The following is a 26,550-nucleotide window of genomic DNA, read 5'->3' as shown; positions in this document are numbered from 1 at the left end:
TTGGTTGTTTGGCTGGCTGGTTGGACAACTTTCACATAATAGTGATACTATCTTGGATCCAATATGCTCCAATATCTTTCCTCTTTATTGACAAAAATCTTTATTGACAAAAATCTTTATTGAAACAAAATTTGCAGTTTTATGTCTTCCATTCCATCATGCTACATTTTTTGCTTGCCATTTATTACCTACTCAACTGACAAGAAGTAAAAATGTAGCATGGTGTAGGTTTTTCATAGGTGCTTTTTTTTAAATTTATTTATTTAATTTATTTTATTTTTGGCTGCGTTGGGTCTTTGTTGCTGTGCACGAGCTTTCTCTAGTTCCAGCGAGCAGGGGCTACTCTTCGTTGTGGTGCCCGGGCTTCTCATTGTGGTGGCTTCTCTTGTTGCAGAGCACAGGCTCTAGGTGCACAGGCTTCAGTAATTGTGGCTCATGGGCTCCAGAGCACAGGCTCAGTAGTTGTGGCGCACGGGCTTGGTTGCTCCGCGGCACGTGGGGTCTTCCCGGACCAGGGATCAAACCCGTGTCCCCTGCATTGGCAGGCAGATTCTTAACCACTGCACCACCAGGGAAGCCCCTTCATAGGTACTCTCTTATTCTGTATATTGACTGAACATGATTTTTATACTCAGTGAATTTCCTAGTGAAGAAATAGAAATGTATTCTTGTTCCTTTCAGGAATTTTAGTTGAAAACCTAATGTTCATCCAATCCTCCTCAAACGAGAATCTCCAAATCCTTTTTCTTTGGTGGGTTAAAACTAGCGAAGTCATTTAATATGTTATTCTTACCCTTTTGAACACTAAAAGACAGCAGATTTCTTTAAAAGATGCCCTTGCTTATATGGCTGTCATTTGTGCTCATGGAAATCACAGGTTTTTAATACAGTCTAAAACATTCATAATGAAAGAAAAATCAGTACATTTATCAAAATTTTAGAAATGGAGTTTGAAAAAAACAAAAAATATTTTTCTGTAGGGTTTGTTATATATCAGTACTCTTAACAATAATTGTTTATAGTTTTTGTTCAGCTTCTTAAGCTTAGATAAATATACGTAGAGAAATAGTGATGATATAGGCTAATTATAAGGGGATATTTGGTATAATCATTAATGGTTTATTTTTAATTAATGTCAGATGTACATGGACCATATGATTCATAATTCAGTGCCATTCTGAATGCCATTTTAAACGAATGCTTAACAGTGAATTTTTCAGAACTAAATAGGAAATAATTTTCTAACCTACTCCTTTTTATTTCACTGTAGTTACAGAGGGGGGGAATACAAAGCCTAACTCAGAACAACACCACCATCTAGGGGCTTTTCACCTAATTGCAGTCTCATCCTGTTTGTTAAACCACAGAAAAGTCTGAGGATCAGAGCTCAACCTGCAGAGGTTAAATGATTTGCCTAAGGTCATAAAGGTATGGCAAAGCCTAAAGCAAAACCTAGCTCTACTGATTCCCGATTCAGTACTTTTTATATTTGTTTTGCTAAAGTGATATATTTCTCTTTAACAGTTAAACAAGTAGAATTGATTTGTTTTATTGTAAAAAGTTGTAACTTCTCAATATAATAGTTATTATTAGAATGAATGCAGAGAACAAAGCCTTGAATTTATTCCTTTCAAGAAGAAAAGAAGGGGCTTCCCTGGTGGTGCAGTGGTTAAGAATCTGCCTGCCAATGCAGGGGACATGGGTTCAAGCCCTGGTCTGGGAAGATCCCACATGCCACAGAGCAACTAAGCCCGTGCACCACAACTACTGAGCCTGCAAGCCTAGAGCCCGTGCTCCACAAGAGAAGCCACTGCAATGAGAAACACGTGCACCACAACAAAGAGTAGCCGCCGCTCACTGCAACTAGAGAAAGCCCATGTACAGCAACAAAGACCCAACACAGCCAAAAATATATTTAAAAAAAAAAAAAAAAAAAAAAGACAATTTAAAAAAAGAAGAAGATTCGTGCTTGGCTTCTCAGTTTTATATAGGCAATTCATATTGATGTTACCTAGAAACTCAAACATGGACTGATCCATTAATGGGGATTCCTTTTTTAGTTTAATAGGAAATATTTGAATGCTTGGAACATCAGATCTTGAAAAGATCTGTGTCTGCAGAGCTGTGCTCTTGGCAACAGCAAAGCAATCTTAAGCTGAGGTTTTCATACACATGCAGTACAAAACATTATTTTAGTATTTTGGAGTCTAATAGATCAGCTCAACTACTTACGCCAATAAATTGATATTTCAGAGTCTGGGACACATTTTGGATTTTTAAAGGAATCTTAATTGTATGTACACCATGGACTGTTTATTTATCTACAAATACTACAAATAAGGCAACTCAATGAAACTTTTTTCAGGCAAAGTAATGATTCAAATTCATTATTCAGAAAGGAGCATTACCTGCCAGTTACCTGTCCTCTTTTAACAGGAATTGACTGACAATCTCTTAATACAAAAATATTGGCCCACATTTAGTAACTTCTTTACAGTTAAAATAAGAAACAACTACATTTATCTCTCCAATCATATCCAGGGTTTTAATAGATGATTGATGATTGATAGAGCTCAGACTCAAAGGATCACTGAGGCCCACCACATTGTTTCTCAGGCCACCATGTGGCCAGCAGCTTTAAAGCAGAGTTGTTGTTAATTCAAAAGAGCCTTAGAGCATGTGGCTAACTCTTCAGTGCAGTACTATGCCTAAGCTTATGCTAGGGAAACAGTGGTGTCTTCTCTTTAGACATATAAAACATCAAAGCTTTTAAAAGATAAATGTGGTGATAAAGTATCTGATTATTCTCTACGTACAGAGCACTCTAGGGAAGATGAATGCGGGGGTGCAGGCAAAGGCCTCCATCTTTGCTGGCCAGAGGGGCCTGGCTGGGCTATGAAAAAGCCTAGTTGTCCACTGCAATGAGGGAATTGGGGGCAAGGTCAGAGAGCAACAGAAAATAGGGCACCAAGACACTGTGCATCTATAAGACTAACTACCAAGTGGGACGACTGCCCCTATGCATGTGTGTCAGGCTATCCCTGCTGGATGGGAATGGATGGCCTCCATATCATATTCTATTTGAGAGATACACATTCACAAATAGAGCTGCTAAGCAGACTCCTCACACTGATGTTCCCCACAAAGCCAGGACCCAAATCACTCAAGCTGGTGCTCAGCTGCAGAAAGTAAGCTTTTTTTCTTTAGTATTTAGCAATAAGGACTACTACCATCAGGGCTGAACTCGCCTCCTCCCACAGACACACCAAAATTACAACTACTTACAGAGCAACTATCTATGCAGACAAACCGAAAAACTAGCAGAAAAGATTTTCCGCAACTAAAGACATAAAGAAGGAATCCAACAAGATGGGTATGAGGGGTGTAGACTCAGTATAGTCAGGACCCACACCCCGGGTTGATGACCCACAAACGGGAGGAATATCACAATCATAGGCCGGAAGGGAGTGGCACGATATATTCAAAGTGATGAAAAGAAAACCCCTACAACCAAGCATGCTCTACCGAGCAAGGTTCTCATTCACATTTGAAGGAGAGAGAAAGTTTTACAGACAAGCAAAAGCCAAGGGTTCAGCACAACTAAACCAGCTTTACAAGAAATGTTAAAGGGACTTCTCTAAGTAGAAAAGGCCACAACCAGAAAATGAAAATTATGAAGGGAAAAATCTCATCAGTAACGGCAAAACAGTGAAAGCAGTAGATCAACACTTACAAAGCTAGTAGAAAGATTAAAAGACAAAAGTAGAAAAATCATCTATATCCACAATAAGTAGTTAGGGATACACAAAACAAAAATAAGTAAAGTATGACATCAAAAACATTAAATGTGGTGGGGAGTAAAAATGTAGTAGGGTGGTTAGAATGTGTTCAAACATAAGAGATCATAAATTTATGCACACACATACACACGTGGTAACCACAAACGAAAAACCTAAAATAGATGCACATACACAAAAGAGAAAGGAATGCAAACATAACAGTAAATACAGTCATCAAATCACAACTGAAGAGAGCAAAACAAGAAGGAACAAAAAAGAACTATAAAAACCCCAAAACAATTAACAGAATGGCAGTAGGTACATATCTGTCAATAATTATGTTAAATGTAAGTGAACTAAATGTTCCAACCAAGAGACAGAGTGACTGATAAGATTTTTTAAAACTCAAAAAAACAAAACACATATATATGCTGCCTACAAGAGACTCCAGGGACTTCCCTGCTTAGGACTCTGCACTTCCACTACAGGGGGCACAGGTTTGATCCCTGGTCAGTGGACTAAGATCCTGCATACTGCGTGGCACAGCCAAAAAAACAGACTCACTTCATGTCTAAAGACACACAGACTGAAAGTGAAGGGATGAAAAAAGATTCTGTGCAAATGAAAAGGAAAAGAAAGCTAGGGGAGCAATACTTACATCAGACAAAATAGACTTCAAAACAAAGACTGTAACAAGAGACAAAGAAGGGCAGTATGTAATGATAAAGGGGTCAGTCCAACAAGAAAATATAACAATTGTAAATATATATGCATCCAACATTTAGGAGCACCTAAATACATAAAACAAATATTAACATACAGGGAGAAACTGACAGTAATACAATAATAGTAGGGGACTTTAATACCCCACTTATATCAATGGGAAGATCATCCAGACAGAAAATCAATAAAGGCAACACTGACCTTAAATAACACATAAGACCGGATGGAATTAATAGATATCTACAAAACATTTCATCCAAAAATAGAATTCTCTTCACCTGACATGGAATATTCTCCAGGATAGGCCACAAAACAAGTCTCAATAAATTTAAGAAAACTGAAATAATACCAAGCACCTTTTCTGACCACAAAGGTATGAGACTAGAAATCAGCTGCAAGAAAAAAACTGCAAAAAAACACAAACACATGCAGACTAAACAACATACTACTAAACAACTGAAGAAATCAAAGAGGAAATAAAAAAATACCTGGAGACAAATAAAAATGGAAACACAATCCAAGACCTATGGGATGCAGCAAAAGCAGTTCTAAGAGAGATATTTATAGCAATACAAGCCTACCATAGGAAACAAGAAAAATCTCAAATAAACAACCTAACCTTATACCTAAAGGAACTAGGAAAAGAAGAACAAAAAAACCCAAAAGTTAATGGAAGGAAAGAATTCTTCAAGGCAAGAGTGGAAGCAAATGAAATAGAGGGTTAAAAAACAATAAAACTAAGTGCTGATTCTTTGAAGAGAACAGAAATACAAAGGATCATAAGATACTACTACATCAATTACATGCCACTAAAATGGACAACCTAGAAGAAATGGATAAATTCCTAGAAACATACAACCTCCCAAGAATGAATCAGGAAGAAATAGAAACTATGAACAGACCAATTACCAGTAATGAAATTGAATCAGTAATTTAAAAAAAAACTCCCAACAAAACAAGTCCAGGACCAGATGGCTTTACAGGTTAATTCTACCAAACATTTAAGGAAGAGTTAATGCCTAACCTTCTCAAAGTATTCCAAAAAGTTGAAGAGGAAAGAATGGTTCTGAACTCATTCTATGAGGCCAGCACCACCTGGATACCAAAACCAAAGACACACAAAAAAAGAAAATTACAGGCCAATATCATAGATGCAAAAATCCTCAACAAAAGATTAGCAAACCAAATTTAACAACACATTAAAAGGATCATATACCATGATCAAGTGGGATTTATCCCACAAATAAGTCAATGTGATACACATTAACAAATTGAAGAAAAATCATGATAATCTCAATAGATGCAGGAAAAGCTTTTAACAAAACAACATTCATTTATGATAAACACTATCCACAAAGTGGGTATAGAGGGAATGTACCCCAACATAATATAGGCCATCTATGACAAACTGACAGCCAACATCATAATCAAAGGTGAAAAACTGAAAGCATTTCCTCTAAGATCAGAAACAAGACAAGGAAGCCCACTGTCACCACTTTTATTCAACATAGTATTGAAAATCCCAGCCACAGCAATCTGACCAAAAAAAAAAAAAAAAGAAAAGAAAAATCCAACTTAGAAAGGAAAAAGTAAAACTGTTTGCAGGTGACATGATTCTATATGGAAAATCATAAAGATGCAACCAAAAATGTGTTAGAACTAATAAATTCAGTAAAGCTGCAAGATACAAAATTAATATACAGAAATCTGTTGCATTTCTATACATGAATAATGAACTACCAGAAAGAGAAGTTAACAATCCCATTTACAATTACATCAAAAGAAATAAATTATCTAGGAATAAATCTAACCAAAGAAGTAAAAGACTTATACTCTGAAAACTATAAGACACTGATGAAAGAAAATGACAACACAAACAAATTGAAAGGTACACCATGCTCATGGATTGGAAGAATTCATATTGTTAAAATGACCATACAACTCAAGACAATCTACAGATTCAGTGCAATCCCTATCAAAATACCAAAGGCATTTTTCACAGAGCTAAAACAAATAATTCTAAAATCTGTATAGAAACACAAAAGACCCTGAATAGTCAAAGCAATCTAGAGAAAGGACAAAGCTGGAGGTATCACACTCCCTGACTTCAAACTAATTACAAAGCTACAGTCATTAAAACAGTATGGTACTGGCACAAAAACAGACACATAGATCAATAGAACAGAATAGAGAGCCCAGAAGTAAACCCACACTTAAATGGGCAATTAGTCTATGACAAAGGAGGCAAGAATATACAATAGGGAAAAGACAGCCTCTTCAATAATAGTGTCAGGAAAACTGGACAGCTACATACAAAAGAATCAAACTGGACTACTTCCTCACACCATATACAAAAATAAATTCAAAATGGATTAAAGACCTAAATATAAGACCTGAAACCATAAAACTCCTCTTAGAAGAAAACATAGGCAGTATGCTCTTTGACATTGGTCTTAGCAATATTTTTTTGGATCTATCTTCTCAGGCAAGGGAAATGAAAGCCAAAATAAACAAATGGGACAACATCAAACTAAAAAGCTTTTGCACAGCAGAGGAAATCATCAACAAAACAAAAAGCCAGCCTACTGAATGGGAAAGTATATTTGCAAATAATATATTCAATAAGGGGTTAATATCCAAAATCTACACAGAACTCATACAACTCAACATTTAAAAAAAAAAGAAAAAGCCAATTTTTAAATGGGCAGAGGATCTGAATAGACATTTTTCCAAAGAAGACATACAGATGGCCAACAGACACATGAAAAACTGCTTAACATCACTGTCAGGGAAATGCATATCGAAACCACACTTCACACCTGTCAGAATGGCTATCATCAAAAAAGACAACAAATAACAAGTATCTGGGATATGGAGAAAAAGAAACCCTTATGCATTGCTGGTGGGATTGTCAATTGGTGCAGTGACTATGAAAACAGTATGAAGTTTCCTCAAAAAACTGAAGACAGAACTAGCATATGATCCAGCAATTTCACTTCTGGGTATTTACTAATTTGAAAAGATATGTGCACCAGTGTTCACTGCATTTTTACAATAGGTGAATGGATAAAGATGTGGTATATACATACAATGGAATATTACTTAGACATCAAAAAAATCTTGCTATTTGTGACAACATGGATGGATTTAGAGGGTATTATGCTAAGTGAAATAAGTCAGACAGAAATAAATATATGATCTCACTTGTAAGTGTAATGTAAGAAACAAACAACAAAAAGACTTAGATACAGAGAACAAACTAGTTTTCTGTGGTTGCCGGGGAGTGGGGAGCAGAATAGGTGAAGGGGACTAAGGGGTGCAAACCTCCAGTTATAAAGTAAATAAGCCATGAGGATATAACATACAGCATAAGGAATATGGTCAGTATTGTAATAACTTTCGGAATAGTTTAGTAACTTATTGTGGTGATTGTTTCATAATATATGCAAATGTCAAATCACTATGTAATGCTCCTGAAACTAGCATATCAACTATATTTCAATTGTTTTAAAAAAGCATGTGATCAGCCAGACTGAATCAAGATTGTGTTGTTCTGTTTGTACATTTGTACTCATTTGCATTTGGAAGCTGCTGTTGATGGCACCAGGCACAGCAGAATAGTTCAGGACCAACCATGTCTATATGAATTTTCCTGTTTACATAGCACATGGACAGAAATGACAAGTCAGTAGCAAGTCAGACTGTTAGCTGCAACTGCTACTTGATTCAGGTAGCAGTTTTAGATGAAAAGTAGTGGTTCTCAACTGGGGGAAATTTTGCCCCGTGGGGGACATTTGGCAGTGTCTGAAAACATTTTTGTCACAACTTGGGGAAAGGTGCTACTGGCTTCTAGTGGGTAGAGGCCAGCGATACTGCGAAATGTCCCAAAATGCACAGGACAGTCCCTCACAACTATGAATTATCCAGCCTAAAATACCAATAGGCCCAAGGTTGAGAACTGATGACCTAGGGGTGAAAGAGTGCATTAATTGTTCCCCTTCCCTGGGATCTAAGTTGTTTTCTTCCCAGGTGCCATGGTTGTCTTCCCTCCACTGCCACAAAATCTGTACCTATAATTTCGTATTTTCTCCAGTTATCCCTACTTTGACCTAGACCTTCTGTCCTGATTATCATCCTGGAGGCAGCCAAGATGAGATGATCCTTTTTGGGGGATTGCCATATTCTGTGACCCAGTAAGGTATGTAGTACAGGAGGTGAGGGTGACAGAGTCAGAAACCTTTTTAAAGCTCAAGAGTGCTAGATATCCGTGGATGGTAGGCAGCTGTGAAATAGCCATCAAATACCCTATGGGCTTATTGCCAGGTGGCCTTTGTAACAAGAAGTGCTGCATTGCTAGATTGCAAGTGGTCCGGAAAACTAAGAACATGACACATATGACATATTAGCTTGAAGGGCTGCAGTTGTATGGCCAAAGTCAGTTGATCCGACTGGGACAGCAACATTGTAACCTAAAAGTGTGTCAACGGTGCTGAGGCACCATCAGCCACCCTGAAAGGTGACCAAAGGACCGGTGTAGTTAGTCCATCAGTAGTCAGTCTATGTGATATGGCCTCAACTACCTCAAGACAAATGGGCTGACTTTTGGCAGGAGTCACAAGTCTGCCATGCATGAGGAAGAGTTCTTTACTGTGTGCACAGCCCATGATGGTGGACATGTAGCCATGTGTGAGGGCAGTCTGGGTGGTGCAGGCTTGATCAGCACCTTGATTTTACTAGGTCGTATCAGAGAACTGGCCTTTACCACAGGCATCTACATGAGTGACCCAGATGGTCCAACCAGCAGCCACAATTTGTTCCCACAACATACGGCCTCTAAAAGGGGTGTTTTAATCTGCCTGATAGTCTTGGAAGTGGCAGGCCCAAGAGTCAGCAAAGGTGACTGTTCATGACCAGACCTACGAGAACACCCCTGAGTTCAGCTCACTGAGCAGTGACCAACCTCATTCACTTTAGCTCTGTATAGCTGGCGTTGAGGTTGGACAGCCACAGCAGCACAGTGGATACCATTAGCTTTTAACTTAGCTGAGCCACTGGTGATTCAGGTCCAGGTACTTAAGGGTCTCTGTGAAGTGAGGGTCCCTTTGAGGCAGCAGCTATGCTTCAGGTAATGGGGTGGGAGACAGTTTTCCAAGAGTTTCTGAGGCTGGCGCATTCCAGAAAACACTATTTTTACTTGACCAGGAAGGTCTCCCAATACCCAAAGCATCCAAAAAGGAGTCAGGCCTCCTTTCAGTCAATCTCACTTTTAGCAATGGAAGTGTAATAGTACACTGGACTGGCCCAGAGGACCTCACACATACATAAATACTCATAAAATATTTATTTTATAAATAAAATAACTTTTTCTTCATTGTGAGTTTTGCTGAAACCCTATCCATGGGATTTGAATGCTTTATTTCCTTATTTACAGCATGTGCCAGTAAGCTTTTTCTGTAAACGGCCAAGAGGCAAAATTGAGGATATTACATAAGCATAAAGAGAGGAAACAAATCTCTATAAAATTTCTATTAATGAAGTCAAACTATGATGATTATTGAGTAAATTTTTTTCTATAATACAGACCTTTCTTTTGGGGAAGAGTATAACATTTCACCTAATTAGGGTTCAAAGTTAGGGATCCTCCATCATTAAATCAATTCACCTGGCAGCTTTGAGTCTAGGTTTTCAACTATTTCTTCACAATTTGAACACTTGATGATTGTCCCTTTTAATTTATTTGAAGTGCTATTTTTTTAAAGATTCATCTGTACATGTGAGAAAAAACTGATTCACCTGTTAATGCTTATGTGTAATGAGATTTTATGTATTACATCTTTGAGGATATTTTCTTACACAGGTCATAGATGTGGCACTCAAAACGTGGAGTTAAGTCACTGCGATTTGCAGTGTAGTGCAAAGTGATGAGGGTACCACATATGGTCTGTCACAATTACTCAACTCTGCCACTGTAGTGCAAAAAGCAGCAACTGACAATACATGAAGATGAATGAATGTGGCTGTCTTCCAATAAAACTTTACTTGTGGATACCGGAATGTGAATTTCATATAATCTTCATATGTAGTGAAATATTTTAACTTTTTTCAGCCATATAAAAATTGAAAGGCCATTCTTAGTTTGCAAGCCATTCAAAAACAAAAACTGGCCAAATTTATTCCATGAGCAGTAACTGGCCAACGTGTCTTACAGAGATACATCCCAAGGAGTTTATCACCATGGATGGTTAGGGACTACAGCAGCTGCCAGAAGATTATAGGCAAAGGTCCTGTTAAAAACAAGTCAAGAGGGACTTCCCTGGTGGCGCAGTGGTTGACAGTCCGCCTCCCAATGCAGGGGACGTGGGTTCGATCCCTGGCCGGGAAGATCCTACATGCCGCAGAGCAACTACGCCCGTGAGCCACAACTACTGAGCCTGCGCTCTAGAGCCCGTGAACCACAACTACTGAAGTCCGAGCGCCTAGAGCCCGTGCTCCGCAACAAGAGAATCCACTGCAATAAGAAGCCCGTGCACTGCAACAAAGAGTAGCCCCCGCTGGCCGCAATTAGAGAAAGCCTGCACGCAGCAATGAAGACCCAACTCAGCCAAAAATAATTTTTAAAAAGTCAAGTAAACAGAACAAATGCCAAAAACTGTAATTTAGGAAAATTTTACCCCCCCCCCAAAACAGTTTTTTTTGAAACTATACGTAAAGAGTGTACAGACATTCCTTGGTTTGACTACGCTTTGCACCAAGCAGTTCTACTGGTGTCATTTTTCCAACAGCATTTGCTCATTTCCCGTCATTTTGGCAATTCTTGCAATATTTCAAACCCTCTGCCAGCAAAAAGATGATTCACTGAAGATTCATATGATGGTTAGCATTTTTTAGCAATAAAGTATTTTTAAATTAAGTTATATACATTTTAAGACAATGCTATTGCACACTTAATGGACCACAGTATAGGGTAAACACAACTCTTATATGCACTGGGAAACCAAAAAAATTCCCAGAACTCACTCTGCTGTGATATTCACTTTATTGAGGTGGTCTGGAACCAAACCCACAGTATCTCCAAGGTATGCCTGTACTGCATACCTGAGACTATTCAATCAGACTATTACCAAAACCCATTTTATAAAATTACTCGATTTTAAAGAAACAAAAAATTCTTTGGGCTTTTAGCCAAAACCAGAAAGTGACTTGTAAGGGAAGGAAAATTAATTATCCTCAGACTTCCATTAGCAATTCTTTATTGCCAGAAGGAAATAGGAGTGGTATACTTAAGGTGCTCAAAGAGCGAACTGAGGATTTTAGATCCAGTAAAAGTGACTTTCAGATATAAAGCAAATAACCAACTGTATTCAACATACAAGAACTCAGAAAATGAACTTCCTGAGCAATCAACCAGAGAACAAGCTTCAACCAAAAAAACTAGAGCACAGAACTTAAGGACTGGAAGTGGGCATTAAGAACATATACTTGTAGCACTGAGACTACACAGGGCTAAGAAGGAGAATGTAAGTTCTGGCCATGTGCTCAAGCAGTGTTAACACAATACTGTAAAAATGTAGTGGGCCATAGGCCAAAAAGTTTTAAAACTGTTCTCAGTAATTATATTGGTGGTGGTGTTATTTTGAGACTTACGCATGCAGTGTGGGATAATGATGGGACATTCTATCAGTCAACATGTCACTGAGAACTTCTTTGCATTTTCCAGCTTTAAGGGGCCACTCACTTCCCTTGGCCCCTGGCCCTTTCTCCATCCTCAAAGCCAGCAACATCGGGCAGTCTTCACATCACATTATCCCAACCTCCTCTTCAGCCTCACACTTCCACCTTTAAGAACTTGTATAATTACATTAGGCTCACCCTAATAATCTAGGATACTCCCCCTAGTATCTCTTCTCCCCACATGAGCACTCTCAAATTAGTGGTGCTGCTGAAATGTACACATTAAAGAAGCAAAAACCAATTTCAAATCAAGTGTTATTTAGTTTTGCTATTTCAGTCATACCTTAACATAAAGATCTTCAATAACATTTTCAAAAGACTCAAAATTTGTATCCCTGGTTACAGAAATTTTCCTGTGAAAGACCAAGATAAATTGCTCTGGGTGGAAAGAATCAAGTAGAGAAAAGCCACCTGTTAATATCTATGTATTAAGTATGTAAGATATTAAATGGGAAACTTAAGAATTACCTCTTATAGTATTTTTTATTAGATGGATGTTAAAACTCCCTCAAGTTGGCCTATAAGAAAGTAACTTGATTATATCAATCATCAAACAAGCCAAACCATTTTTAAAAAAGGAAACATTCTTTTTGGAAGCATTTTCAAATGAACCCTTCTAAAAGAGAACCATGCCAAGCCCTATTCAGAGATGTAGCAGATGGGAGCTTGACTTGCAGCATCATCTGACTAAATGATGTCCCCCATCAAGAAAACCACCACTTACGTAACTCAATTCCTGGTCCCCACCCTCAACAACCACGCTATTGACCCAATTTCTTTCTACCCTGAAAAGCCCCTGTCATCAGTGAGCTGGACCAAAAAATAAAAGAAAAAACCTCTCCACATGGAATTTTTCTAGTAGCCACAAGTGAAACTATAGGGAAAAAAATAACAGGGAAAACAAGGACTGAAGGACAGGGTTTTTAATAAAATGAACCGATCAGCAGGGTCTGACTTAAGAGGTAAAAGAGCAAGCACTGTGGCCATCTAAGTGAAGAGTGTTCCAAGCACAGGAAGAACAAGTGCCAGAGCCCTACAGTAAGAATGTTCCTAGCTTGTCCAGGACAGTCTGGCTAGAAGAGTAAGGGAAGTGGTAGTAAGAGACAGGTCAGAGGCAAGATCACATGAGACCTTTTGGGTGAACTGACCATCTAAAATAAACTTCCACAAAGTGTGTGGGCAGGGGGACAGACAGGGACACGATGACACAGGGAGACCAGGTAAGCAATAAAAATCCAGGTTGGTAATGACTTGCTCCAAAGTGATAGCAACAGAGGTAGTAAGAACTGGTTAGTTTTCAGATATATTTTGAATGAACTGTGAATGGTCAAGGATGACCACAGAGGACTCTGGTCTAAAACAGAAAGGTGGGTAAAATTGTTGAGCTCAGGAACACCATTTCAAACATGTTAAATGCCTCACTGACATCCAATGAAGATATCAAGTAGGGAGTTGGACAGGCAAACCTGGAGTTCAAAGAAAGGTACAGATTAGAAGTAAAAATCTGACAGTTTATTTAAAACCAAGAGACTGAGTAAGAATACCTAGAAAGAGTATTTGGCAAACGTCCAGGGACTAAGCCCTAGGGCTCTCCAACACTAAGGCCTGAAACAAACTAGCAAAGGAGAGTAGCCAGCAACATGGGAGGAAAAACCGAGGTGCAATTCCAGAAGACAGTTAAGAAACACAGGGAAAATCAACTGTCAAATGTCACTAATAGAGACCAAGTAAAATGAAGGCCAAGAATGAACCACTGGACTTAGCAACGACATCTGGTAATCTTGATGGCAACAGTTTCCTTAGACTGGTTGGAGTAGATTCAAGAAAAGTAAAATTAAATACAAGAAATATGGTTAACTCTTTTGAACTTTGCTATAAGGGATTTGAATAGGGGGATATCTGGAAGGGCAGAGGATTTCTGTATGCTGATAGAACTTGTAGAAGGAATATTGATAAAGGTGACAACTGGTGGAGCCCAGAACTTGACTAGGCAAGAGAAGGTGGAATCTGATGCTTGTCCTTGCATAATTCACCCAGTTACAAGAGGGAAGGCAGAAAAAGTGAGAAACACATGCACAGATGGCAGGGTAGAAATAATAGGCATTGATGAGGTTCTCTTGTCATCCATTCTCAAGAAGCAAGGTCATCAGCTGAACTGAGAATGAGAAAGTTGGAGGTTTGGGAAGAGAGGTATAGAACAGAATGGGTGACCGACTAGGAGGAAATACTGGATAGTGGGCAGCATTAAATACCCACTTAATAGGAGACCAATAACCAATTTCTCTCTCTCTCTAGCCAACTTCAGCTTGACCATTAAGGGATACAGTGGGGCATTTACTGCTAGAGGAAAGAGAGCATTTAGATTTTTAACCCCCCCCCCAAAAAAACCCAAAAACCCAAATGCCAATGAGCTCTTCCGTTTCTACTATGCTATCAGTCTAGCACAGTGGTTCACAAAGCATGGTCCCTGACCACCAGCATCACCTGAAAATTTGTTAAAAATGCAAAATTTCAGAGCTCACCCTAAAACTACTAAATCAGAAACTCCAGGGGCAGGGCCCTGCAATGTTTTAACAAACCTTCTAGATGATGTGAGAACCACCTTAAAAACTTAACTCAGGGCTTCCCTGGTGGCGCAGTGGTTTAAGAATCTGCCTGCCAATGCAGGGGACACAGGTTCAAGCTCTGGTCCGGGAAGATCCCACATGCCGTGAAGCAACTAAGCCCATGTGCCACAACTACTGAAGCCCGCGCCCTAGAGCCCATGCTCCACAACAAGAGAAGCCACTGCAATGAGAAGCCCATGCACTGCAACGAAGAGTAGCCCCCGCTCGCTGCAACCACAGAAAAGCCCACGTGCAGCAATGAAGACCCAACGCAGCCAAAAAAAAAAAAAAAAAAAACTTAACCCATGTAAGGAGGTGTTTCCTTTTATTCACCATCTCTAACACGTCCAAACCATTCCAGGTGAAAACAGATCACTACCCTTTCTCAGCTACTTAGTAACTAAGAGCAGTGAATAAAATCCACACAAAAGGTCAGAAAAATTCACCACATTACTATCAAATCAGAACACCTGACTATTGTCAGATTATTTAAAAAGAGTGATCAGAAATTAAGTATCACAAATGAGGTCTTTTATTTGTCACCATTAGAAGTCTGATTTTTAAACAGATTCCTGGACTGGTGGCTCATATCCATCAGCTCGTTCAACTTTAGCACCTGTCTCGTCCCCAGTAGCTTTTCCAGAACTACTACCTTCACCATGTAGCTCCATGAGTTTTCCCACTAAAAGGAAGAAGAAATTTTGTTAGTTATAGCGTACCATATCTTGAAACAGTTATCTTCAATACTATGTAGGCAAGACAAAAAGAAGTGCCATCACCTGGCCTCAAAACAACAACATAAAACCACCGAACAATGTATTTGTCCACACAATTTTTTCTTTCAGGAATCCTGTGGTTTCTCACTTACATTCAAACTTGGGCTTCTTCAGCATTTTTACTTTTCTAACAAAGACATCATGGAGTGGATAAATAGATTGGCAGGCCTTTTCTATGTCTTTTCCAATGCTGTCTGGAATCCTGCAAACCAGTAGTGATAAATTAGAATATAGAATAAACCTACACTTCATTTAATCCACAGTAATCCTCATTCTGTTATTGCCCTTTCATAGGTGAAGGTTAAATGATCTGAATTATACAGCTAGTTAATAGCAAAATTAGCACTTGAGCCTTCTGAGTCCAAGCCTTATGCCTTTTTCATACACCCCTCTTAGCCAACTGCATGGGAACATCAGAAAAATATTAACAGTTTTATCATCGGACATCATCTGGGACCGAAACATTTTATCATCACTTATTCCCATACGTTACTGATTGTGAAGAGTTTATCTATTCAATGCCTCTTCTAAGGCAAAGGCAAGTCCTGGGCTTCAAGTCTCACTGCCAGGAGAGACCTTCATCCAAAAAAAGGATAAATAAACCAACAAATAACATTTACTGAACACTTAATATGCTTTCATTTCAAGAGATGCAGATAGACGGTTTCACAGATAGAATTAAACATAGGTCTGACCCCACCTTGTCTCATCTGAGGGTTGTGTTGTGAGGGAAAATACTTACAATTTATTGACCACCTCTTTCAAGTCATTTGTCTGCACCTCTCGGGTCATGATTTCCATCATCTTCTTGCGGATCTGGCGGACCTGCTGGTGCTGGGCATAAGAGGTCTTCCGAATCTGATTGTTGCGTTTTTTAGTAAAACCCACACAGAAGAGACGAAGCAAATAACCATCGGTAGTCTTGACATCAACATGAGCTTCAATCATGGTCTAGTGAAAAAAAGATGCGCCAGGTTTTAATGTTATCTATTTTTACCTCTCAAATCTAATTTAAAGAAAAGTGGGGCTTCCCTGGTGGCGCCGTGTTAAGAATCCGCCTGCCAATTCAGGGGACACAGGTTCAAGCCCTGGTCTGGGAAGATCCCACGCGCCGCGGAGCAACTAAGCCCGTGCACCACAACTACTGAGCCTGCGCTCTAGAGCCTGCGAGGCACAACTGAGGCCACACTCTAGAGCCCACATGCCACAACTACTGAAGCCCACGCACCTAGAGCCCGTGCTCCACAAGAGAAGCCACCGCAATGAGAAGCCCGCGCACCACACCTAAGAGTAGCCCCCTCTTACCGCAACTAGAGAAAGCCCGCATGCAGCAATGAAGACCCAACACAGTCAAAAATAATAAATTTTTTTAAAAAAAATTTTTTAAGTGGAGGCCAAGTACTCATTACACAATATTAAGTATAACATAAATGACTAGTTTACAGAGTTAACCTCCTTGAAGTGAACTTACCAACAATTACCCCAAATTCTTACTATCCTCCATATCTAATTAAATAAGTACGGAGTCCTCTCAGCTGTCTTCGCCCCTCCCCTCTAGGTAACTTCTCTATCTCATTATCACTATCTCCCCACAGCAACACCCCCTTTCACATATACATGCCTTTTACAGACACTGCTCCTCCCCCAATCAATTAACTCTGCAAGGAAGAGAAAAATAGGTTTGAAGGGACTCTACAATACCAACATCTAAACCTATTCCATTTAAAAAAATGTGCTCTGAATAGTTGAAATTTTGTAGTAACACTAAATACATACGTTTTAAAATGTCCTTTATGTTCCAAACTAAAGCCACACTGAGGATTAAATATTCAATTTCACAACTATAATTTTTAAAAATCCATCATTAGTCTTACTACTACCTAAATTCAAGAAACAAAAACTAGGGCTTCCCTGGTGGCGCAGTGGTTGAGAGTCCACCTGCCAATGCAGGGGACACGGGTTCGTGCCCTGGTCCGGGAAGATCCCACATGCCACGGAGCGGCTGGGGCCGTGAGCCATGGCCGCTGAGCCTGCGCGTCCGGAGCCTGTGCTCCACAACGGGAAAGGCCACAACAGTGAGGCCCGCGTACCACCAAAAAAAAAAAAAAAAAATTAGCTACCAACAAAAACTGAATTGCCTTCTTTGCATTTTGTTAACTTTATCTTAGTGTAAAAAATGAATACAATACAATCATAGTGAAAGGACCTTAAAATATTTCCAGAAATGCAACTATAAAACCTTAGGAGAGTATCAGAAATAAATGTAACAAAATAATCATATCATACGAGACCGCAACATTTTGTCATCATTCCTCCCCACACAAAAACATCCCCAAACGTGATGGTTAGCCAGACACATCTGAACCATCATTTCCTGTAGTTAAACCAATGGGTACTAAATGCTGTGTCAAGCTCTGTACTAAGCATGTTTACATGGATCTTTTATTTCATCCTCATAATTCCATGAGCTAATATTCCTTTTTTTTTTGGCTGAGCTGTGTCTTCATTGCTGCGCGCAGGCTTTCTCTAGTTGTGGCGAGCGAGGGCTACTCTTCATTGTGGTGCGCGGGCTTCTCGCTGAGGTGGCTTCTCTTGTTGCAGAGCACAGGCTCTAGGCACGCGGGCTTCAGTAGTTGTGGCTCGAGGGCCCTAGAGCGCAGGCTCAGTAGTTGTGGCACACGGGCTTAGTTGCTCCACGGCATGTGGAATCTTCCCGGTCCAGGGCTCAAACCCGGTCCCCTATATTGGCAGGTGGATTCTTAACTACTGCTCCACCAGGGAAGCTCCATGAGCTAATATTCTTACCTACAATTTACAGATAAAGAAACCAAGGCTTAACAAGCTTTAAGTTACTTTCCAAAGAGAACATAACTGGGAAAAAGAGCCAAAATTTCAGTCTCACACTCCTATTATAGCACAATAGATAATCAAAACTAGCCCAATCCATCCTTTCACTATAAAATTCACTAGATTCTGATGTCCAAAGGTATTCTGAAGACAGGCAAAGCTAAAACTGCAAACCTGCACCTAAATGTTCTTCAACCAGCCACCAATCCATGCAGCAAAAAACCCCTGATAATCCAATATTAAATCTTGAACTCAATTTAAACAAATAACTGAATTTAATTTAAACAGCCTCACTGCTGTTGCTCAAGTTCAACAGTGCCAATCCAAGACCGCACACTTAATAACAGCAAGAAAACATCAAGGGCTTAAAATGAAATCTAAACCTCAAATGCACAACACGCTCCTTTCCTGACATTAAATCATGACATCTCTGGTCATGCACGGCACAGCACCATGCACTTTAGAGAACTTTTATTCTCACCTGCCATTTTTTGACCATGGAGCACATTTTGTCACGGGTAAGATCCATGCCATGGAAATTAGTCAGGCAGTTTTTGCCCTGAACATCCTCAGTAATAAGCTTGAATTTTCTAAATGCAACTTCATCATTCTGCAGATCAGCAAGGCTCACTTCAAACACACGACCCTTGAGGCCATCAGACGCGATTTCTATAAAACAAGAATCAATTGTTAATGTTAGGAACCACATAAGCAAAGTCAAGTTAATATTCAAGCATTAAGTTTAGAAACCTAATCATAAATTATAAAGACCTTAACTTCTGTCAACTAAATCCATATGGACACCAACGACTTACTGACAGCGCTCATTAGAACCTCAAAACTACCCATGCACATTTCATTGGTAATTCTAAAAGTGCCATCTTGCTTCTACAAGTGCTGCACTAAAAACAAGCCCCAAAGGGCCCAAAGCTGCAACCAGAGCTGACACTTCCTTAATGTATCCCACCACACAACGAAAAGTAGACCAAGATACATACATGTCTCAGTTTAAGAAAAATACAAACGAAGAAGAATATACTCACTGGTTCCTTGAGTTCTCGTGACTAGTGTTTTCCCAATATTTCTTATATTGAACATAGCTGGTGCTTTCACATCATACCAATCTTTCTTAGAAAATGGGTCAACCCTGGATTTAAAAACATGCTTAAATTTTATCGCAGATCACATAATTTTTTTTTTTAACTTCCCTCATTTCAATTACTCTAAAAGGCTAACTGACATGCAGACACTGGTGTAAACTATTCCTCTCGGTTAGGTGAGGGGCGCATATGTAAAATCTAGTTCTTCCCACCATGTCTATTTCACTGTGCAGGCCTGACACTGTGGTAAATTATGCCACGAACATATACACTCCCACCCCACCCACCCATCCATCGGTGCTTCCACTACACCGGCAACACTGACTCCAAACAACATGCACGTCTCTTCAACTTTACTGGTACGTTAAGACACATACTGGTAACCCGGGCTCCTTACGGCCTCAAGCTATCAGGAGCGCCCAGGTTCCACCCGGCCCAAGCAGGGGAAGGACGCGAGGTCCCGGGTGGACAAAAAAAGTGCCTTTCACAACTCCAGCTCTTGGAAGGGCATTACCCGAGGAACTTACAAGGCCCGTGAACTCACAAAACGGAACACGCCAGTCCCTAGTCACGGCAGCAATCCGACTCAAAAGGGGCGCGCATAAGGCCCCCAAGGCCAGGAGGGAAGCAACGGGTCCGCAACAGGGCAGCACCCGGATCCGCTAGGCCGCGGTTCGGAATTTACAAACCCGGCACGGCCCGCTCAATCCAACTAGCATCCTCGCCATCCGGCCCACACCACGACTGAGAAACCGCCCGCCGACTCCAGTAGGAGCCCCAATAGCGGGGGGGGGCACGATAGTTACCACTTACACTTTCTTCTTGGCTCCCTTTTTACCGCCTTTCGTAAGGCGCTTGTTCTTTCCGACCGCCATGGTGCTGCTCCGAGAGCCAAAAGGACGGAAATTACACTCACGCGAGATCTTAGGGGTACGGGGGCGGGACGCGCTGTCTACATGACCTTCGATCTTACGTTCTTCCGGCCTCAAGAATATCGCGACAACAGAGAGAGGCACGCGTCTGACCGTGGCTGCGACAGCGCCCTCCAGTGGGGGGAGTCTGCACAGCACGCCGCGGGCCGCTCGCTGCGGGGGCTGCGCTCGGAGGCGGTGGCGCTGGCAATCTGAGGTGCGGACTCCTTGGTTACCTGGGGTTCCCGTGGCTCCGACGCCCGGAAGTAGGTTTCCGTGGGAGGACGCCCACTCAGCATCATTCAAAGCTGAACTCACCTTCAAGCCTGTTTCTTCTCCAACAGCGTGGGATTAGAGATCAGACAGCAGATCTAGGTTCATAAGCTAATTTCAGTATTTAGCCTTGTGACCTGTCTGTGCTTCAGTTTCCTCGTATTTAAAATGGAGGCAGCAGTGTGATCTATCTCGTAAGATTGTTAGGATTAAATATGTATAACTTCTGAGATATTGGTAAGGTTCTAAGGTACTGGTAAGGTTATTGGAAAGGTTTGTTGATAAGGATGCTGGTTAGTGGAGTACGTTCGCTTTGTGAACATCCATCAAACTGTACACTTACTTGTGTACTTTTCTGTAAGTTTCTTATACATTAATAAAAAGTGTTGGATATTTTGTTTGTTTTAATGGAGTGAGTTCTGCTCATTTTTTCCCTGATGGACTATGGTTCCAGTGTTCCCTGATACTTCAATTTCTCAAGAGAAGTTTATTTTAATTGCAGGGGATAACGAAATACATTCTGGCTAGATGTGGCCTGCTAGCTTCAAGTGTGACGTCCCTGGAAAGCTGGCCCATACAGGCTTGGTACTCAGCCAGTGGTATGTTGAGTTCCCTTCTCTAACTTCCCGTCTGGCAAGAAAACCTGCAACCAAGCCAGAAACCTACCCCGACTCACATCACTCCCACAAGCCTTTGAGTCCTTTAATCTCTTCCAGTCTTTCTAACCTACATCCCTTACCTCCTATGACCCTCACTTTCTAAAACAATCTTCCTAAATCTCCAATCCTAGCCTAAAATCTTTCCATTCCATTCATCTCAGTTGCTTATAGGATAGTCAAGTTCTTATTTCACAACAATGTGAATATACCTAACACTACTGAACTGTACACTTAAAAACGGTTAAAATGGTAAATTTTATGTTGTGTTTTTTTATCACAGTTATTAAAAAAAATCAAAGTCCTTAGCTGAGCCTATAAAACCTCTTTCATCTTGAGTTACCTCCCTTTTCATCCTCTCCTTATCTTAGTCTTTAGTGGATACCCCAACTCTGGCCATCTGGAGCTATTTAAAATTTTCTCTTGCCTCCATTGCTTTTCCCCTCATCAGCAGGCAAATACCTGTGCATGTTCAAGATAGCTCAGCTTCATTTCTTCTTTCACTAAGAGGTTGATTCCCCAAACAGGCTTTCCCTCACACCTGCTCCCAGAAGACCTAACACTACTTAACTTGTTAGTAACTACAGATCAATGTGTCCCTTTCTCACTGTAAGCAGGAGGGCATACAGTACAGTCATTTTCTTATTTGTGCCCATTTCTTAGCACATAGTGGGCCCTCATAATATTTGTTGGCTGAATAAATAATAGTAGACAACGTTGATGATATTCCCAGTCTTTTGAACTTGGTGGGTCAGTCTAAATTTTCAAAATAATTTTGAGAATCAACATGACAGCAATTTTAAAATTTCAACAATCTGTGAGACAAAACCAGAAACAACTTCCATTTTCTATTAGCCTCATTTCATTTAAAAATTATATTTTGACCCCCCAAATAAACATAAAAAACATATCCTCTAAAAAGTCAGTCCTTTTAAATAAATAAATCAGCTTTATGAAAAACTCCACAGACCTTATTTTTCTTGTCTCCTCGCAAATTAGTGAGTACTAGTAACCAGTGGAAATCAATGAGTCCTTCCAAATATAATATTGAGTCTAATAAACTCTGTATTAATTCTATACTTACAGTTACCTTAACTAAATTTACTTCATATGTGGCACTTCACTAGCTTAAAAATTTCCCAATGGAAAATGTTATCGACCCCCAGGTCAGACTAAAAACTGAACTTAGGGCTTCCCTGGTGGCGCAGTGGTTGAGAGTCCGCCTGCTGATGCAGGGGACACGGGTTCGTGCCCCAATCCGGGAAGATCCCACATGCCGCGGAACGGCTGGGCCCGTGAGCCATGGCCGCTGAACCTGCGCGTCCGGAGCCTGTGCTCCACAACGGGAGAGGCCACAACAGTGAGAGGCCCGCGTACTGGAAAAAGACAAAAGCAAAAACTGAACTTACCTTCTACCTAAGGTAAGTCTGATTCCTCTTTCTGCCCAAGAGTGAAAGAGCCACAGGGGAGGCGTTAATGAAGTCAGCTGCATCTAGTTTATTCTGGAGAAACCAGCACCTAAGGGATTTGTCAGAGGTACAAATTTCAGTCCTCAACTTTGTCTTGTAATGAAAGGTTTTTTAAAAATAAATTGTATTTCCCTTACACTGTTACATTAAATGGTGCAATCATCAGTTTTAATTAAATTATATTGAATAAAAGATAGCATGGGAGGTGTGAAATCAGTTTATTGGGTCTCAACCATCTAGGAATTTCAAAATTCAGATAGAATAAAATGGAACAGAAAAACATGAGTACCTCAAACCTAGAAAGGTGTCCGTAGCAGGTTATTAATTTTCTTTCCATCTGTGACTAATCTGTTAAATCCATCCAATGATTTTTTGAATTTTGATTGCTATGTTTTTTATTTCTAAAAGTTCCATTTCATCCTCTTTCAGTTTCTCTCACTTTTTAAACTTTATTTTTTATTGAGGTTTCATTGCTTTATAACATCATATAAGTTTCATGCGTTCAATTTATATCACTTTGTTGTTCCTTATTCTTTCAGACATCTTCGATATAGATCTAAACCCAGTAAGCATAATTGTGATTGACATCTGAAGCGGGGTGGGCAGTCTTGTAAGACTGTGCCGTTAACCTGTCGAACTGAGATTTGAGTTAAATTGTAGGACACCCAGCTGGTGCCCAAGAATTGCTTGTTGGTGTGGGAATGGCAGCTGCCCATGTTGGAATGGGTTCCAAAATTGTTGTAACATCATTTTCTCCCAGTCTGTAAACACCCCCGACCTCATTTCCTTTTCTTCTCAGCTGCAGCCCATGGTTGTTCATGTAAACAACATACTTTTTCACCAAAACTCTGTACTTCCTTGCAGCCTTAGCCTTCTCTGACCCTGCCCAGAAAACCCTAAGCCTAGTTCAATGCGTAATTAACCTTCCCATGGTAGTATTTCCCCCAGTTCTTTCACTCCTCCCTGTATCTATGACCTTGTGTTGTCCCCTCCCACACTGACTTTGGGCCTGATAGTGTTTCTTGCTTTAGTCAAGGGACATTAGCAGCTCTGACTTGAGCAATGGCTTAAAAGATGCAGGCACATGTGGGCTTTGCTCGTTCTGCTCTTTGGAACACTGAGCTCACTAAGTGAAGAAGCCTGAGCTAGCCTGCTGGAGAACGAGAGGACATTTGAAGCAGAAATAACAAGGCCCAGCTGAGATCTTTCCAGAACAACAAGTCTACCAACCATCAGGTATTTGAAAAAGTCCATCCTAGACCATTTAATCCAACTGAGCTGGCCCAGAACAGAAGAACGACCCAGCTGACACATAGAATCATGAGAAATAATAAATGTTTGCTGTTTTAAGTCATTAAGTATTGGGAGAATTTGATTTGCAGCAAAAACTAGCATGTATTTTCTCTACCCTTACATTTACCCTTACCCTCATGGTATGGTTAGAGAAGACTGCACATTTCAGACTGGAACTACTAGAAATTAATGGTATTAAAGGATTGGGTCCCTGAGAATCCTTTTACCTGTCAGCTCCCCTTCCTGTTCCTCTCAATATTTCAGTTGCTCACCATGCTATTCCTGCCCCCAACTCAGCCTGTCCCCTGTCATTTTTATAAAATGACCTTGTCGCCTACTTCAGATAAGGTGGGGCTTGCAGGCTACAGGAAGGACTCAATGTCCTTCTGTGTGGGATGAGAAACCATTGGAGGCTTTTCAGCAGTAGAGTGACACTGGCTACTGTGGGGAGAATAAGCAAGAGTGGTGGAGCAAGAGTAGAAACAAGAAGTTAAACGAGATGATGGTAGCTTGGTCTAGGGAGATAGAGGAGGGAGTGCAGAGGGTGGAGAGCTGTGGAAACAGGACACTATTCATGGAGACCAAAATGGAAATGACTTCCCCAGGACTTCCCTGGTGGTCCAGTAGCCAAGAACTCACCTTCCAGTGCAGGGGATGCGGCTTCAATCCCTGGTCAAGGAACTGAGATCCCACATGCATGGGGCAACTAAGCCCGCATGCTGCAACTACTGAGCCCGCACGCCACAACAAGAAAGAAGCCTGTGCACCACAGTGAAGAGCCCACACACTGCAACGGAAGATCCCACATGCCAAAAGACCACAACGAAGATCCTGCAACCAAGACCCGATGCAGCCAAATAAATAAATAAATAAATAAGTACAATAAATACAATAAAATGCAGATGACATCCTCTGGACTTGTGAAGTGCAGTTGCCCTGGGTGGAAGGGCATAGCAAAAATTCTGATTATATTTTGAAGATAAGAGCCAAAAAGATTTGCTGATGAATTGATACGGGAAGACAAAAAGGAATCAAGGATAATCACATTTTACTATAATGATTTTTCTTTAAATTGGTGCTTACCTACCCCATCCCCTTCTTAGAAGAAGGCAGAGACAGTCCTACATATCTCTCTTTGTATACTAGTCTCGAATGAATGAATGAATGACTCAGTCAATAGATGAATCCTGAGTAATATTTTTGCTTTATGTCAGATTACACATTTTTGTTGGAAATTTAGCTTTTCTCCTTTCTTTTCTATTTGCAAAATGAAGTAGTACGTATAATGAGTTCTCATTGTAGAGGTGTTCCAGGTGTGATTATGAAAATGTACTCTGTTTTCTCCCAAAGTACAATGATCAGAACAGTACAGGTCAACAAACTATGATCATCTGGCAATGAAATAAGGAGCTTTTGAGAGAATGAAATCAATTATGTCACTGAATACACTGTTTAGTTCAGTTGACTGTTTTTTTCCATAGTAAAACTTCGTCTACTGAGGAAGTAGTACTGTGATTTGCATTCCAGCTTAAGCTCATCTTGTTGCCAGCTGGCACATTTTGTTGCACTGCAACAAAGGATCAGCTGGATTCTGCTGCAGAATATCTTATCGGGCATGCCAAACACATTAAAGGCCTGGAAAATTTCTTGAAGATGCTCTTCAGAGTTATATAAGGGAGATGATATATTTGAAAATAAGAAAATAAAGTTTTGGAAAGGACTTTAAAAAGTTTAAAGGCCACGAGGTATAGTGGGAAAACATGGATTTTGAAGCCAGACCTGGTTTCAAATCATTGCTCTGTCACCTACTATGTGACTTTATATTATAGTCTTTGTTTTCTCACCGGTAAGTGGGAATAATACCTACCTCCTTGGTAGGTATTGGTAGGTACTTGTAAAGTTTAAATGACACAATATACAATGGAAGCCTAGCACAGGGATTAACACATAGTAGACACTCAGTAACTGTTAACTCTTTTTCTCTATCCAAAATAAATGTCAGATTTACTATCTAGCTTTGTCTCAGCTGCCCACTCACACTCATGTCAACACCTCGCTGTCCTCGACCTTGTTAAACATCAAGGGTCGCTCTCGTTGGAGCCATTTCCCCTGCCTAACTCAGCCTGTGTGGTTTGCTGTGGATGGCAGACAGGAAGAAGGAACTTGTCCAGGGAGCAAAGCAAGACAATTGAGAAGGAAGGCTGAGATTGTATCTGTGCACAGTGATATTAGTGTCATTGCAGAAGTACAGTAGTACAATCAAACAGGATTCCTTATTACCATTGCTATCACTAAGGACAGCACACATCCTAGGGACACTCACATTTTTTGTTGTTGTTGTTGATACCCATACAGCCATTGCTGCTGGTTTTAGGTGGGAATTGAA

The 26,550-nt window shown here is 40.3% G+C and overlaps 2 protein-coding genes and 2 non-coding genes across 6 annotated transcripts in view; 1 reads left to right on the top strand and 3 right to left on the bottom strand.

Moving 5' to 3' along the window:
• SH3D19 (SH3 domain containing 19) overlaps positions 1-11,179 on the top strand; it is a 192,616-nt gene extending 181,437 nt beyond the window's left edge. Inside the window, exons 22-23 of one of the 2 annotated variants that reach the window (XR_009519507.1) lie at positions 1,271-1,428; positions 8,596-11,179. The gene's annotated coding sequence lies outside the window, so the exon portion shown is untranslated. Of the gene's footprint in view, positions 1-1,270; positions 6,072-8,595 lie in introns of those variants that run through there. The other variant, XM_060012135.1, reaches the window with a different exon arrangement.
• Positions 11,180-15,147: 3,968 nt separating this feature from the next.
• Positions 15,148-20,505, bottom strand: RPS3A (ribosomal protein S3A). 2 transcript variants are annotated; one of them, XM_060012139.1, is made up of 6 exons: positions 20,376-20,505; positions 19,506-19,609; positions 18,944-19,131; positions 16,358-16,566; positions 15,708-15,817; positions 15,148-15,521 (listed from the first exon to the last, which is right to left on the bottom strand). In XM_060012139.1, the coding sequence occupies exons 1-6, from the start codon at positions 20,435-20,437 to the stop codon at positions 15,400-15,402; spliced, it is 795 nt and encodes a 264-aa protein (XP_059868122.1). In that variant the 5' UTR covers positions 20,438-20,505; the 3' UTR covers positions 15,148-15,399. The 2 variants fall into 2 exon arrangements, with proteins under 2 accessions (XP_059868122.1, XP_059868123.1); XM_060012140.1 differs by lacking the exons at positions 15,148-15,521; positions 15,708-15,817; positions 16,358-16,566 and adding an exon at positions 18,364-18,420.
• On the bottom strand, positions 16,025-16,096 carry LOC132426411 (small nucleolar RNA SNORD73). The gene has a single exon (XR_009519699.1). It is a non-coding gene; the product is annotated as a small nucleolar RNA SNORD73 (small nucleolar RNA).
• LOC132426412 (small nucleolar RNA SNORD73) lies at positions 17,863-17,929 on the bottom strand. The gene has a single exon (XR_009519700.1). It is a non-coding gene; the product is annotated as a small nucleolar RNA SNORD73 (small nucleolar RNA).
• Positions 20,506-26,550: the final 6,045 nt, after the last annotated feature.

Source organism: Delphinus delphis, chromosome 5, assembly GCF_949987515.2.
Source record: "Delphinus delphis chromosome 5, mDelDel1.2, whole genome shotgun sequence".
NCBI lineage: Eukaryota > Metazoa > Chordata > Mammalia > Artiodactyla > Delphinidae > Delphinus > Delphinus delphis.
The sequence above is the reverse complement of the archived record's forward strand: the minus strand, read 5'-3'. Positions and strand labels throughout refer to the sequence as shown.

Bases quoted from the DNA above. Each gene is read 5' to 3' on its own strand.
- RPS3A (XM_060012139.1), bottom strand. From the start codon at position 20,437: ATGGCGGTCGGAAAGAACAAGCGCCTTACGAAAGGCGGTAAAAAGGGA. The intron at 19,132-19,505 runs GTGAGTATATTC...CTTGTTTTATAG, and splicing joins CACGAGAACTCAAGGAACCA to AAATCGCGTCTGATGGCCTC. The intron at 16,567-18,943 runs GTGAGAATAAAA...TTTTTTCACTAG, and splicing joins CCATGGTCAAAAAATGGCAG to ACCATGATTGAAGCTCATGT.